General features: G+C 42.4%; 1 protein-coding gene across 3 annotated transcripts in view; it reads left to right on the top strand.

The window, feature by feature from the left end:
• Positions 1-12,987, top strand: part of LOC121545580 (guanine nucleotide-binding protein G(I)/G(S)/G(T) subunit beta-1) — an 81,106-nt gene extending 68,119 nt beyond the window's left edge. For all 3 annotated transcript variants that reach the window (XM_041856228.2, XM_041856229.1, XM_041856230.1), the window contains exons 10-11: positions 767-882; positions 11,064-12,987. In XM_041856228.2, the coding sequence (XP_041712162.1) occupies positions 767-873 (107 nt within the window). In that variant the 3' untranslated portion in view covers positions 874-882; positions 11,064-12,987. The remainder of the gene's footprint in view (positions 1-766; positions 883-11,063) is intronic.
• Positions 12,988-16,405: the final 3,418 nt, after the last annotated feature.

The raw sequence follows: 16,405 nt of genomic DNA, 5'->3' as shown, positions 1-16,405 counted from the left end.
GTGTGATTCTACGGTAGTAGTGATGTGTGAGGAGTCCCCAAGGGACATTGATTTAGAGCGCCTAGTGGTCTCCGTGGTACAGAAATGACTGGGGTCCAGTAGGTATCAGATGACAGCAGGGTTACTTGAGTTGAGCACATCGGTGGTACCGTCTGCGGCCACTCATGGGTCATTTTTGTAGCCAGGCTAGTTCCTCAAGCACAGCAGGGATACTTCAGACATGCAGCATTACTGGATAGAGGCTATAGAGCAGATTGAACAGGAGGATTCCCAATTATCCACCCATTTCCAGAATTGTGCACTTAGACTTCCTGTCGTTGATTCAAAAGCATAGGACTGGTGTAAGCATTGGCTAGAGGGAGTTTTCACTGTTAAATCCATGACAGCGATTGTACAAGTGAAGACTAGTTTGTACAGCCGCAGGGTTTGTGGATGCAGCCCCTGCTGTTTAGCCTGCTCCAGCAGTTGATCTGCTCCCACAGAGGCATGAATAGTTCAGTGCTATTGATTACATACGTGGTCTGGATCAGAGAAGCAAGGTATGGGCTGGGTCTGCCACACACAAACACACACTTGTACTAGCAACATTTTCTAGTAACTGAGTTTTCCAGTGTACAATAAAATAGAACTAGTACACAGCCAGGTCTTTAATGGAATCATTTATTAAGGGTCAAACTGAGTGAATAGAGTGTGTGGCGTTGACTAAGCGTGTTGTGAAATGATGTCATGGTCTGACTTCTAACCGCTGACCCTGCTCTGTCGCTAGGTGTCCTGGCTGGACATGACAACCGTGTCAGCTGCTTGGGTGTGACTGACGACGGCATGGCCGTGGCAACAGGGTCCTGGGACAGCTTCCTCAAGATCTGGAACTAGAGTCTGAAGGTAAATGCACAGCCCAGCCGCCCTCCCACCACAAGTACACAAAGAAAACAACATGTATGCACGCATGACTGTAAGTCGCTTTGGATAAAAGCGTCTGCTAAATGGCATATTATTATTATTATTATTATAAGTATGCCGGACATGCCATGGCACTTTATAAGAAATATCGCTATTTTGCTCCACATTTATTTATTGATGCTTAAAGGGATACTTCGGTATTTTGGCATATACACTATATATACAAAAGTATGTGGATACCCCTTCAAATTGGTGGATTCAGCTATTTCAGCCACACCCGTTGTTGACAGGTGAAGAAAATCGAGCACCCAGCCATGCAATCTCCATAGACAAACATTGGCAGTAGAATGGCCTGTACTGAAGAGCTCAGTGACTTTCAAAATGGCACCGTCGTAGGATGCCACCTTGCCAACAAGTCAGCTCGTCAAACTGCCCTGCTAGAGCTTTCCCGGTCAACTATAAGTGCTGTTATTGTGAAGTGGAAACGTCAAGGTGTAACAAAGGCTCAGCAGCAAAGTGGTAGGCCACACAAGCTCACAGAACGGGACTGCCGATTGCTGTAGTGCGTAAAAATAGTCTGTCCTCGGTTGTAACACTCACTACCGAGTTACAAACTGCCTCTGGAAGCAAAGTCAGCTCAAGAGCTGTTGTTCGGGAACTTCATGAAATGGGTTTCCATGGCCGAGCAGCCGCACACAAGGCTAATATCACCATGTGCAATGCCAAGCGTCGGCTGGAGTGGTGTAAAGCTCGCCGCCATTGGACTCTGGAGCAGTGGAAACGCGTTCTCTGGAGTGATGAATCACGCTTCACCATCTGGCAGTCCGACGGACGAATCTGGGTTTGGCGGATGCCAGGAGAACGCTACCTGTCCGACTGCATAGTGCCAACTGTAAAGTTTGGTGGAGGAGGAATAATGGTCTGGGGCTGTTTTTTGTGGTTCGGGCTAGGCCCCTTAATTCCAGTGAAGGAAAATCTTAACGCTACAGCATACAACGACATTCTAGACGATTCTGTGCTTCCAACTTTGTGGCAACAGTTTTGGAAAGGCCCTTTCCTGTTTCAGCATGACAATGCCCCCGTGCACAAAGCGAGGTCCAAAGAGAGATGGTTTGTCGAGATCGGTGTGGAAGAACTTGACTGGCCTGCACAGAGCCCTGACCTCAACCCCATTGAACACCTTTGGGATGAATTGGAACACCGACTGCGAGCCAGGACTAATCGCCGACCTCACTAATGCTCTTGTGGCTGAAATGGAAGCAAGTCCCCGCAGCAATGTTTCAACATCTAGTGGAAAGCCTTCCCAGAAGAGTGGAGGCTGTTATTGTATCAAAGGGGGGACCAACTCCTCGAGCAGGTGTCCACATACTTTGTCATGTAGTGTATGTCTCTGTGTCCAGTATGAAGGAAGTTAGAGGTCGTTTTGCTAGCCAATGTTAACTAGCGTTAGCGCAATGACTGGAAGTCAGTGGGTATGTGCTAGCAGATACCGATAGACTTCCAGTCATTGCACTAACGCTAGTTAGCAATTGAGCTAGTCCTAGTTAGCAACTTCCTTCAATCTGCACGCAAAGACAAAAACTGTATCCACTAGTTCATCTGACTCTGGTGAAGTAAATAAAGGGCTTCATTGCCAAAATCCTGAAGTATCCCTTTAAATGTCATATGTGTATATTACAGTGGTTCTACTCTGGATATCGTTTTTGGAAAAGTTCCAAAATATCTGGAGGGGGACTTTAACTTAAGTGCATATAAACATGTCAATATGATTTACAGTAACATAGACACCGTAAAGTAAGACATTGAATGCATGGTTGAATTTAATAGGAATGTATTTGTACTTGCTCTATGTCGTGGGTGACATTTATTTATCCTGATTATATTATAATAATAATAATAATAATAAAATAATTAGTAATTTAGCAGACGCTCTTATCCAGAGCGATTTACAGGAGCAATTAAGGTTAAGTGCCTTGCTCAAGGGCACATCGACAGATTTTTCACCTAGTCTGCTCGGGGATTAGAACCAGCGACCTTTCGGTTACTGGCACAACGCTCTTAACCACTAAGCTACCTGCCGCCCCGGGCATTATGCCATATAGTTCCTCTATGAAATGCCATCTAGTTCCTCTACAGCTATGTCAGTGACCAGAATGAGATTATTACTCAGCTGAATAATATGCAGATACACTATATGAAACTATAATTATACTGAATGGAAACTGGATAAGTAGCCTATGGTTTCAAATGAGTTACTGTGTATTGACATGTAACACCAAAAAGTAAAGATGCCATGTAGTTGCATGGTATCTGTGCAACTTCATAAAGTGGGACTGCATTTTTCCCATTTGGGTTGCGCTGCCATGAGAATGCAGTCTGTGTCAGTTGATGGATAAAATGGGTTTCTCATGAGGGAAACATGTACCAGTTTAACTTACATTTTACATTTGAGTCATTTAGCAGACGCTCTTATCCAGAGTGACTTACAGGAGCAATTAGGGTTAAGTGCCTTGCTCAAGGGCACATCGACAGATTTTTCACCTAGTCAGCTCGGGTATTCGAACCAGCAAACTTTTGGTTACTGGCCCAACACTCTTAACCGCTAGGCTACCTGCCGCCCGAGCTTGGATGAAGATAGCTGAGGAACGGTCAACTCCGTTCTCTTATATCAAGGCGGAGTTGAGTTTTGATAACTGATCGCGGGATTTGCTAGCAACACATTGAGTCAATATTAGGGCTGTTGCGGTGACTGTATTACCGCCACACCGGCGGTCACGAGTCATGAAGGCAGTCAAATTCCATGTTACCGTTTAGTCATGGTAATTAGGCTTCTCCAAACTCTGATGCTGCTGCTGGTCATTAGTAGCCTACCAAACTTGCAATCTGCCTGGTACTCAGCACTATTGTCCCTGTAATCACTCTTACATCAATGCAAATGATATCGAAAATCTAATTCAACACTTCATGAGAGCCCATGAGCTCATGTTGCGCAACATTTCTATAGGCTATGCACTTGCGCAAGAAAACCGAGTGATGGCCTCAACTAAAAAGAGGGGGATCCCATCTTTTTATAGACTAGGCCTACTATATTTATTTCTCAACTTTTCTAATAAGCACATTGTTTATCTTTACAACAGGAGTATAGCCTACCTGGCTGGCATGAAAATGAACCACAGGAAAAGCGTCCTCCATTCGCTATTTAAGTGCATAGATTACATGTATTTTTTCCCGCTGCCCCTATTTCAAGACAGGTGCATGATAATGGTCCATTCTAAATCAAAACAAATTTCACACATGTTATTTAGTATATGTAAAGATTAAATCAAGAATAGTCTGATGGGTAACAATATTAGCCTATCACCTGTGAAAGATATATTATCACTTGTGAATGATGCCCAGCATAAGAAACTGCCTCTTTTTTTTTTACGACTTTTTCTAATCATAGTTGCACACCTCATGTAGCGTAGCCCATAGGCCTATATGTTTTGATAAGGTTTGTATCACAAATAAAGTCGCCAAATAACTTCTTAAAATTAAGCACATGAATCCACTTTACAAGGAGTTTCGAGCCTAACTGGCATACATAAACAGCGCGTGAGTTTAAAGTTTGGGGAAGGTAATTTTCACCATAAAAATGCACCTTTATAATAAAAGCATTATATGCAAAATCGTATTTGCGGTCACTTTTGATAATGGTGTTTTCCCGCTAATGGAACATTTGTGCTTATAGCCTACTGCCATGTGTGCATTGCTGCGCTTATAATGTGAAGAAATAGCCTAATAGTTTATAAATATTTTAAGCTAAACGTTCTGAAAATGTTTTTTTGATGCTAGTGGTTGTATTAATTTGGGATCTATTGCACCCCACAACTGTCCCAGACTATGTTTGGAATATTTATTTATTGCACAGAATAGAATAGGTCGACTTTTGTACTATGGGGGATAGTAGACATAGGCTAGTGCTTTTGCTGTTCATTAGGCCTACTCATCTTGTTGGCTGACGAAAAGTAAATGTGGACAGTTCTTCCAATATCTTCAATATGCACCTTGGAATTGGAGATGGACGCACGTAGTTGCATCCCCGATGTGTCTGTCTTCACTTGTAGCCTGAGAGAAAGACCCAATCATGTGATTTAGAGCCATGCGCTTCAGATTGCGCAGCACTCAAGGAGAAGGGCACAACTCTGGGCTGCAAAAGGCATGGATTTTTTTAGGGTGCATTACGGCATTATCAAGTGCTTGTCAAATTGTGAATGAGAGACTATTGGAGTGTGTACAGCCTGCACAAAAAAACAAAGCAGAGCTCATGCCTTTCAAGCAACTTTTTTCAAATCATCATTAGTCTCATCATGCAGCCTTACAATTTATTAAAAATCAAAACATATAGCCCGACGTTTGCAGAACAACTAAAGTTATATTAATAACTCTAAATTAAGCATATAGGAGTACCTATTTCTTTAACTGCTCAACACAGAATAGCCACATGTGCGCACTACCCTCAAATCGTTTGGAGAAGGTATTTATATTTTATTCAGCTTTGTTCAATTGTATTCTTCATACAATAAAATAATATAAAAAATATGCCACGGAATTCTAAGCAAATCTTGTCTGCTAAATGAACTAGTGTAGCCCACAGCCATTTGGCATAGCCACATCAGGACCTAAGGACAACAGAGTATGCTATTATTTTCTTCTGAAATAGACTACATTTTGTTCATATCATGCTTCTTTAGACCTGTCTAAAATAAATAATGGATTTATTGTGAAGGTGTGGGCTATATTACATGGATTTATTAGACTTTTTAAAATGTAGATGTTCCCAAGGTCTGCATCAGTGGCTTGTAGGCTATGTGTGGAAGCCAGGAGATGCTAAATGTTTGTTCATTGACGGTCAATTACCATGAGACCGACAGTTATTTCATTGACAATCACCGGCTGACAAAATTTTGTGACCGCCACAGCCCTAGTCACCATCAGTCAATTCTTGTAAAAATGTCAACTCTGAAAACGTTTACTGTACCTGTTTGTCCTGTACAACTGTGGTCCTTCATACTTTTAATAAAAGCTTTTAGCGAATACATTCACCAACTTTTTCCTCATTTGGGTTGCTCGTACTACATATGCTGAGATTTAATTGGGTCCGTGCCATCCGGGATCCTTGGGATGTCCCTACTCCATTGAAGTTTTACATTTAAAATGGTCAAGGTTTAAGGTAGGGACGTCACAAGGATCCCGGATAGTACTGACCGATTCAATTCGGCTCGCACATTCGCTGAGTTGAGCAACACAAATGAAGAAAAAATTGGTTGTATTCGCTAAAAGTTTTAATTAAAAGTATGAATTTCAGCGACCGCAGTTGAACAGGACAAACAGGTACAGTACTTTCAGAAAGTATTCATACCCCTTGACTTAGTCCACATTTTGTTGTTACTACCTGAATTCAAAATGGATAGATTTTTTTTCTCTCACAAATCTACACACAATGCCCCATAATAACAAAGTGAAAACATGTTTTTAGAAATGTTTGCTAATGTATTGAAAATGAAATACAGAAACATCTCATTTACATAAGTATTCACACCCCAGAGTCAATACCTTGTAAAAGCAACTTTGGCGGCAATTACAGCTTTGAGTCATCTTGGGTATGTCTGTGTATCAGCTTTGCTGTTCACCGCCGCTCCCCATCTAACTTAACAGAGTTTGATCAAATCTGCAAGGAAGCAATCTTCAAGTCTTCAATGGAATTCAAGTCAAGGACTTTCACATTCTTGTTCTGAAGCCATTCCAGCGTTGCTTTAGCTGTATGCTTGGGGTCATTGTCCTATTGGAACGTAAATCTTTGCCCCGGTCTAAGGTCCTTTACAGGTTCTCATCAAGGACTTGCCTGTATCTGGCTCCATTCATTGTTCCCTCTATCCTTACCAGTCTCCCAGGCCCTGCTGCTGAAAAGCATCCCCACAGCATGATGCTGCCACCACCATGCTTCACGGTAGGGATGGTGTTAGATGGGTGATGCGCTGTGCCTGGTTTTCTCTAGACATAGTGCTTTGCATTCAGGCCAAAGAGTTACATATTTGTCTCATCAGCCCACATAATCTTTTGCCTTATGCTCTGAGTCTTTCACATGCCTTTTTGCAAACTCAGAGTGCTGTCATGTGCCTTTTTCTCTGGAGTGGCTTCCGTCTGGCCACTCTCCCATAAAGCCCGGATTGGTGAAGTGCTGTAGAGACTGTTGTCCTTCTGGCAGGTTCTCCCATCTCAGCCAAGGAACTATGTTGTTCTGTCAGTGTGGTCATTGGGTTCTTGGTTACCTCGCTGACCAAGGTCGTTCTTGCTCGGTTGCTCAGTTTGGTCAGATGGCCAGCTGTAGCCAGAGTCTGGGTAGTTCCATATTTTTTCCAGTTCCAAATGATAGACACAAATGTGCTCTTGGAAACTTTAAACACTCTAGAAATTGTTTTATACCCTTCCCCAGATACAGTGCATTCAGAAAGTATTCAGACCCGTTGACTTTTTCCGCATTTTGTTATGTTACAGCCTTATTCTAAAATGGATAAAATAAATAAAAATCCTCAGCAATCTACACACAATACCCAATAATGACAAAGCGAAAACAGATTTTTAGAAATGTTTGCAAATTTATAAAACATTTAAAACAGAAATACCTTATTTATGTAAGTATTCCGACCCTTTGCTATGAGACTCGAAATTGAGCTCAGGTGCATCCTGTTTCAATTGAACACCCTTGAGATGTTTCTACAACTTGATTGGAGTCCACATGTGGTAAATTCAATTGATTGGACATGATTTGGAAAGGCACACACCTGTCTATATAAGGTCCCACAGTTGACAGTGCATGTCAGAGCAAAAACCAAGCCATGAGGTCGAAGGAATTGTCCGTAGATCTCCGAGACAGGATTGTGCCAAGGCACAGATCTGGGGAAGGGTAGCAAAACATTTCTGCAGCATTGAAGGTCCCCAAGAACAAAGTGGCCTCCATCATTCTTAAATGGAAGAAGTTTAGAACCACCAAGACTCTTCCTAGAGCTGGCCGCCCAGCAAAACTGAGCAATCGGGGAAGAAGGGCCTTGGTCAGGGAGATGACCAAGAACCCGATGGTCACTCTGACAGAGCTCCAGAGTTCCTCTGTGGAGATGGGAGAACCTTCCAAAAGGACAACCATCTCTGCAGCCCTCCACCAATTAGGCCTTTATAGTAGAGTGGCCAGACGGAAGCCACTCCTCAGTAAAAGGCACTTGACAGCCCGCTTGGAGTTTACCAAAAGGCACCTAAAGACTCTCAGACCATGAGAAACAAGATTCTCTGGTCTGATGAAACCAAGATTGAACTCTTTGGCCTGAATGCCAAGCGTCATGTCTGGAGGAAACCTGGCACCATCCCTACAGTGAAGCATGGTGGTGGAAGAATCATGCTGTGGGGATGTTTTTCAGCTGCAGGGACTGGGAGACTAGTCAGGATCAAGGCTACGATTAACGGAGCAAAGTACAGAGATCCTCGATGATAACCTGCTCCAGAGCTCTCAGGACCTCAGACTGGGGTGAAGGTTCACCTTCCAACAGGACAACGACCCTAAGCACACAGCCAAGACAACGCAGGAGTGGCTTCGGGACAAGTCTACGAATGTCCTTGAGTGGCCCAGCCAGAGCCCAGACTTAAACCTGATCTAACATCTCTAGAGAGACCTGAAAATAGCTGTGCAGCGACGCTCCCCATCCAACCTGACAGAGCTTGAGAGGATCTGCATAGAAGAATGGGAGAAACTCCCCAAATATGTGGAAAAGGTTAAGGGGTCTTAATAATTTCCAAAGGCACTGTATATGCCTCATCACAATTCTATCTCGGAGATCTACGGACAGTTCCTTGGACTTCATGGTATGGTTTCTGCTCTGACAAACTGTCAACTGTGGGACCTTATAAAGACGGGTGTGTTTCTTTCTAAATCATGTCCAAACAATTGAATTGGCCACAGGTGGACTCCAATCAAGTTGTAGTGATGTCTCAAGGATGATAAAAGGAAATTGGATGCACCTGAGCTCAATTTGGAGTGTCATAGCAAAGGGATATCAATACTTGAGATTTCTTTATTACATTTTCAATACATTTGCTAAAATATCTAAACTTATTTTCACTGTCATTATAGTGTATTGTGTCTACAGTCGTGGTCAAAAGTTTTGAGAATGACACAAGTATTGGTCTTCACAAAGTTCGCTGCTTCAGTGTAATGAGATTTTTGTCAGATGGTATACTGAAGTATAAAAACAAGCATTCCAAAAGTTTCAACGGCTTATTGATAATTACATTAAGTTTATGCAAAGAGTCAATATTTGCAGTGTTGACCCTTCTTTTTCAAGACCTCTGCAATCTGCCCTGGCATGCTGTCAATTAACTTATGGGCCACATCCTGACTGATGGCAGCCAATTCTTGCATAATCAATGCTTGGAGTTTGGCAGAATTTGTGGGTTTTTGTTTGTCCACCCGCCTTTGAGGATCGACCACAAGTTCTCAATGGGATTAAGGTCTGGGGAGTTTTTTGGCCATGGACCCAAGATTTCGATGTTTTGTTCCCCGAGCCACTTAGTTATCACTTTTGCCTTATGGCAAGGTGCTCCATCATGCTGGAAAAGGCATTGGTCGTCACCAAACTGTTCTTGGATGGTTGGGAGAAGTTGCTCTCTGAAGATGTGTTGGTACCGTTCTTTATTCATGGCTGTGTTCTTAGGCAAAATTGTGAGTGAGCCCACTCCCTTGGCTGAGAAGCAACCCCACACATGAATGGTCTCAGGATGCTTTACTGTTTGCATGACACAGGACTGATGGTAGCGCTCACCTTGTCTTCTCCGGACAAGGTGTTTTCCGGATGCCCCAAACAATCGGAAAGGGGATTCATCAGAAAAAATGACTTTACCCCAGGCCTCAGCAGTCCAATCCCTGTACCTTTTGCAGAATATCAGTCTGTCCCTGATGTTTTTCCTGGAGAGAAGTGGCTGCTTTGCTGCCCTTCTTGACACCAGGCCATCCTCCAAAAGTCTTTGCCTCACTGTGTGTGCAGATGCACTCACACCTGCCTACTGCCATTCCTGAGCAAGCTCTGCACTGGTGGTGCCCTGATCCCGCAGCTGAATCAACTTTAGGAGATGGTCCTGGCGCTTGCTGGACTTTCTTGGGCGCCCTGACGCCGCCTTCACAACAATTGAACCTCTCTCCTTGATCCGATAAATGGTTGATTTAGGTGCAATCTTACTAGCAGCAATATCTTTGCCTGTGAAACCCCTTTTGTGCAAAGCAATGATGACGGCACGTGTTTCCTTGCAGGTAACCATGGTTAACAGAGGAAGAGCAATGATTTCAAGTACCACCCTCCTTTTAAAGCTTCCAGTCTGTTATTCTAACTCAATCAGCATGACAGAGTGATCTCCAGCCTTGTCCTCGTCAACACACTCACCTGTGTTAACGAGAGAATCACTGACATGATGGCAGTTGGTCCTTTTGTGGCAGGGCTCAAATGCAGTGGAAATGTTTTTTTGGGATTAAGTTAATTTTCATGGCAAATAGGCAGCAGACTTTGAAAATTAGTATTTGTGTCATTCTCAAAACTTTTGACCACGACTAGATGGGTGAGAGAAAAAATCTATAAATCCATTTTGAATTTAGGTTGTAACACAACAAAATGTGGACTAAGTCAAGGGGTATGAATACTTTCTGAAGGCACTGTAAGTATTTCCAGAATTGACATTTTTACAAGAATCGACTGATGGTGACTCGATGTTATTGCTAGCAAATCCCACGACCAGTTATCAAAACTCAACTCTGCCTCGATATAAGAAACAGAGTTGATCGTTCCTCAGCTAGGATGAAGATTGACCTCATCACCCTTTCCAAATGTATTTCAGAGTGGAGTGGAGTGGAGTGTAGATGTTGTGTAATAGCACTGGATATTATGTTCTTTAGTTTTAATGTTTCTGCTGCATTCTGTGGGTGAACATGGGAGATCGACCAACCACAAATTTTAGCTCACCATTTGACCACTCAGTTTTGTTTGGAGGTTAATTGTCTACAATGACTACGCACTTTTAGGAGTTACTTTTGTTGCAAATAACAATAATGCAAATTCTGTTTCTCTTTGTGTCCCGCCTTTTTTCAGATGGCATCCGGACTCCAAAGTTGAGTGGAAGACCAATCCAAAATGTTCAATTTTATTGCATATCCAATCTTCTCAAAACACCACGATACTGACTCCAACACCCCAAAAAACGACCAAGGGCAAAAATTCTCTCTCCTTCTCATTTAAAAGAAGAGCACAATTGTTTATCACTGAGCTAAAAAGATGAGGAATTTCAGTGGTATGGAATGGGAGAGAAAATTGTGCATTCCTCCTGGGACCATTTTCTGATATTGTGTTGAAAGAAAATACATTCACCCCCATGCAAATGTGTAATCCATCTTCAATACACAGGTTTGAGTAAAGGTAATTTACACAACAGTGATTTAACTCTTGATAGCTTTTTGGCCATGTTTATTTTCATTTTTTCCCTTTATTTTTGGTTCAGAGAACAAGATCAGTGACCCGTTGGTAAAATGAGGATCGAAAGCTGTGTTTTATCACTTAGTCATGATATAGTTTAGAATCAAGTTTTGTTGGTTGGAAATAAAAATGACGAATGATGGTCATTTTAATCCAGCTTTATCACATCAGAAAAAAAGGCAAGAGAATTGAGCTTCAACAGAGAGTCCAGTCCATGAGCCACGACAGGAGGTTCTGGCCATTCTGTATATTTAGTCCCAAGATACTTTACTCTTTCTTTATTTTTTTCTGTCTAGTCACAAATCTTTGTTTGCACAAAATTAAACTTTGCATATATAGAATAATGTTTAAAGAAAAGTTAACTAACCAAGCACATGCTGTTTATGATAATGAATGCTCATTTTCAAAACGAAAACAAACAAAACATTTTAACCATTCTCTTCACCTTTTTGTTGGCCGACAATGTAGAATAATTAAATGAAGATAAACCCATCGGTACACTTTCTTCGTTTTATTTCTGTTTTGTTTCCCTTTTGATGACCATGGTTGCGACCGGAGATGTGATTTCATTGGGTAGGGAGGCCTCCACTTATTACCCCGGTTTCATTCCGGAGTTTGTTTCAACAGAGGTGCCCATTCTGTGCTTGGAAATGCAGCGACTACTCTGTGAATGACATGTTGTATAAATCAATGTTTGAAAATAATGATATTGAAGCTTTTTAAGTAAATAAATAAATATTTTGGCTGTCTGCCATGGGTGGGTTAACTCTTAGAATCGCATGCTGTAGAATTGCTTAAAAAGAGGTGCCTATAGAACTAAGTCCTTTTGATGTTTTTCTTTAAGAAAATAACCTGTTAAATAAATCATTACAATGGTATTTATCTTGTTTTTGGCTACTCTGTGCATACATAATTCAATGAAAATGTCAAACCTATGCATTTGAGAGAAGCAAACGCCACAACATAAACGGTTACCTGGTCTTACGATATCCATTCTTGGGAAGGATTCCTTGATAAAAGTAATGTAAACATTTAAAACATATGCACACACAAACACAAATGAAACAAATACATTTTCATTCCTTCTGTAGCAAACAAATTCCAGTGACAAAGAAAATAAACATTTTGTAACAAACAGGTTTTTTCTGTCCTTTAATAAGAAAATAGAAAATAAACTTGCAGCATCTGAATGGCAGAATTTACTGTTGTTCCCCTCTCCTTGTAAACAGATGCTTTTTCTTTGGCAGTAGTGGCATTTTTTTCCCCATTCTGTTTTTTCTCTGCAACATTCTGTACAAAAATGTGCTGTAATTGTGCGTTAGGCCTGGAGTTGGCAAAAAAAAATCAATAATAAAAAAATATTACGTTAAATTACTTTTCTTGCCATGAAATAACTGTAGATCTCTGCACCCCACTGTTCCCTTCTCACCTTTTGTATTTAATTTTAAAGTCAGTCAGTGTACAACCGAAAGCTGGATGCAAGATAGAAACTATATTAAAATGTACTGTTATTTAAGATGTAATAAAAAGCAGTTTGAGATTATCTGTTGTGTTCAGAGTTTAATTCCTCAAATGTGTGATTATGCAAGTAAAAATGTTAGTTATTGTAATTACATTGAAGTCACTGAAATATTTATTATACACTTAAATCAGTCTTGTAATTTCTACATTTACAATACATTGGTATTATAGCGATTTACTATAGCAAACACATATGCAGAATTATTTATAGTAAGTGCATTAAACTAAGGAAGATTTTGTTGAACCACATACCGCTAACTACCATCTCAACACAGGAGATGGTGTAATGAAGATGGCATGCATTTCAAATATTCGAACATGGCAACTGAGTTAGGAAGGGCGCCTGTATCTTTCTATTGGCTGGCTGCATTGATACACCTTCCAAAGAGTAATTCATAACTACACCATGCTCAAAGGGATATTCAATGTCAACTTTCTTTTCACCCATCTACCAATAGGTGCTCTTTGGGAACCATGGAAAACCTCTGGTCTTTGTGGTTAAATCTGTGCTTGAAATTCACTGCTTGACTGTGTGGCGTATAGTGATGGGGTAGTCATTTAAAAATCATGTTAAACACAGTGCACACAGTGAGTCCATGCAATGTATGTGACTTGTTAAGCATAGTTTTATTCCTATAACTTATTTAGGCTTGCCATAACAAAAGGGTTGAATATTGAATAAATGTCTGCTTTTTGTTTTTTATTAATTTGTAAGCATTTCTAAAAACATAACACCACTTTGACATTATTGGGAATTGTGTGTAGATCACAATCTCAAATTAATCCAATTTAAATTCAGGCTGTAACAACGTGGAAAAAGTCAAGGGATGTGATTACTTTCAGAAGGCACTGGATGTGGTAGGGATTAACCAATGGTGTATATAAACCCTGGCTTGCTGATGCTATGTATGGGCCAATGAGAGGCTTTGAAGCCACCAGCCAGCCATATTGGCACTCCCCAGAAGAAGCAGTCCTCCATATAGATGGGTTAGCTGACAACATCACGAAAACAAAGTGCACGTTTATATGTGGCAGAAGTCCGTGTGTTGTGATTCTGGATGGCCAGATAGCTAGCAACAATGACAAGAAACTGTCATGTGGGCAATCTTAAGTGGCTTGTTTCAGCTAGTTTCATCTTGTAGTTGATACCATGCTTTGTTTTGAGGTGTTTTGACTGATTTCATGTCAATATAGCTAAAATTCACTAGCTAGCTAACCAACAACTGTATCAATGTACACTGCTCAAAAAAATAAAGGGAACACTTAAACAACACAATGTAACTCCAAGTCAATCACACTTCTGTGAAATCAAACTGTCCACTTAGGAAGCAACACTGATTGACAATACATTTCACATGCTGTTGTGCAAATGGAATAGACTACAGGTGGAAATTATAGGCAATTAGCAAGACACCCACAATAAAGGACTGGTTTTGCAGGTGGTGACCACAGACCACTTCTCAGTTCCTATGCTTCCTGGCTGATGTTTTGGTCACTTTTGAATGCTGGCGGTGCTTTCACTCTAGTGGTAGCATGAGACGGAGTCTACAACCCACACAAGTGGCTCAGGTAGTGCAGCTCATCCAGGATGGCACATCAATGCGAGCTGTGGCAAGAAGGTTTGCTGTGTCTGTCAGCGTAGTGTCCAGAGCATGGAGGCGCTACCAGGAGACAGGCCAGTACATCAGGAGACGTGGAGGAGGCCGTAGGGAGGGCAACAACCCAGCAGCAGGACTGCTACCTCCGCCTTTGTGCAAGGAGGAGCAGGAGGAGCACTGCCAGAGCCCTGCAAAATGACCTCCAGCAGGCCACAAATGTGCATGTGTCTGCTCAAACGGTCAGAAACAGACTCCATGAGGGTGGTATGAGGGCCCGACGTCCACAGGTGGGGGTTGTGCTTACAGCCCAACACCGTGCAGGACGTTTGGCATTTGCCAGAGAACACCAAGATTGGCAAATTCGCCACTGGCGCCCTGTGCTCCTCACAGATGAAAGCAGGTTCACACTGAGCACATGTGACAGACGTGACAGAGTCTGAAGACGCCGTGGAGAACGTTCTGCTGCCTGCAACATCCTCCAGCATGACCGGTTTGGAGGTGGGTCAGTCATGGTGTGGGGTGGCATTTCTTTGGGGGGCCGCACAGCCCTCCATGTGCTCGCCAGAGGTAGCCTGACTGCCATTAGGTACCGAGATGAGATCCTCAGACCCCTTGTGAGACCATATGCTGGTGCGGTTGGCCCTGGGTTCCTCCCAGAGCATATGAGCGGAGTGGAGCGGTGAGAATCTCAGCTCCTCGCTCACGGAGCTGTTCACCCCTCCGCTCCCCCGCTCAAAGCCACATCAGGCCAGTCCACTCATTATCGCTCAGCGCTCAACGCAGTTTGCATCGCGCTCCACTCAAATCGCCCCCCACTCACTCCAAAAAAGGAACAAAATCTGCATGTATTTCACTTTTAGCTTAAACCACAGCCTTACTTTATCTCCCCGATTTTTTGCATACAGACTCATCTCGGATTATCCATTCTGTCTTGAAACGGGGATCTAAAACTGACGCTAAAATGAGATGTTAATCAGTATAGTATATTCCATAGCGAATTGACACGTTGTTTGCCAATGTTTCTGCAAAAGCAGCGATGCCCATTGGAAGTGCAGCGTGAGTGTAATCGGTGAGCAGGGATTTGATTTCTGTGACAGCAGGGAGGATCATCCCCAGTTTCCCCAGCTCCTTCTGCATTTTGTCTGTGAGGTCTGCTAGTGGTGTCAACACACTGACAAGGTGCGTCAGCTACCGTACTTGATTCAGGGTGATGTTAGCAACATTAGACTTGAGTTTGTTTTGCCATAACGGGTCTTTTTGGAACAACCGGATGAATGACTGAATCATCCGCAGCTGGCTGCTCCATCGAATGGCGCAGGCATTTGTGGGGCGGACACCTAATTGGTCGGTTTCCTCTGTGCCCTTGCGTACACTTTTCACCAGGTGCCCGACTTTCACTAACAGCCTATTCATGTTGTCGTGCTCGTTAACAACGTTTTTGATCGCCAGCTGAAGCATGTGAATGGGGCATCTCAGATGTAAATTTGACAAAGTAAAGTACTGATTTATCATAGTTTCTTGGGGGGGGTGTAGCCCGGTTGAGCTGCGCTGGCGAAGTGTTGCATCCCTTCGCGTTCTCCTTTACTCAACGGTTCATAGTCCATGAAAATCATTTCAAAAAATGCTACATCCAGCTCTCTTTTTCTCTCCCTTGTTATGGTTGGGCCTTTGCGTGCAGTGAATAAACTTTTGAATTCCTCAACCCTTTTCTCTTGTTGCTGCTGCTGCTCCTCTCGCTCTATAAAATACAAATTCATGGACGACACAAATTAAATTAAACAGATGGATTCTGGGTCAGGCTTGAGCATGCTTCAGACTCGTGGTGTGAGCGAGCGAAATTGG

Source organism: Coregonus clupeaformis, chromosome 30 (genome assembly GCF_020615455.1).
Source record: "Coregonus clupeaformis isolate EN_2021a chromosome 30, ASM2061545v1, whole genome shotgun sequence".
Classification (NCBI taxonomy): domain Eukaryota; kingdom Metazoa; phylum Chordata; class Actinopteri; order Salmoniformes; family Salmonidae; genus Coregonus; species Coregonus clupeaformis.
Note: the sequence above shows the minus strand (reverse complement) of the source record. Positions and strands in the feature narration are given on the sequence as shown.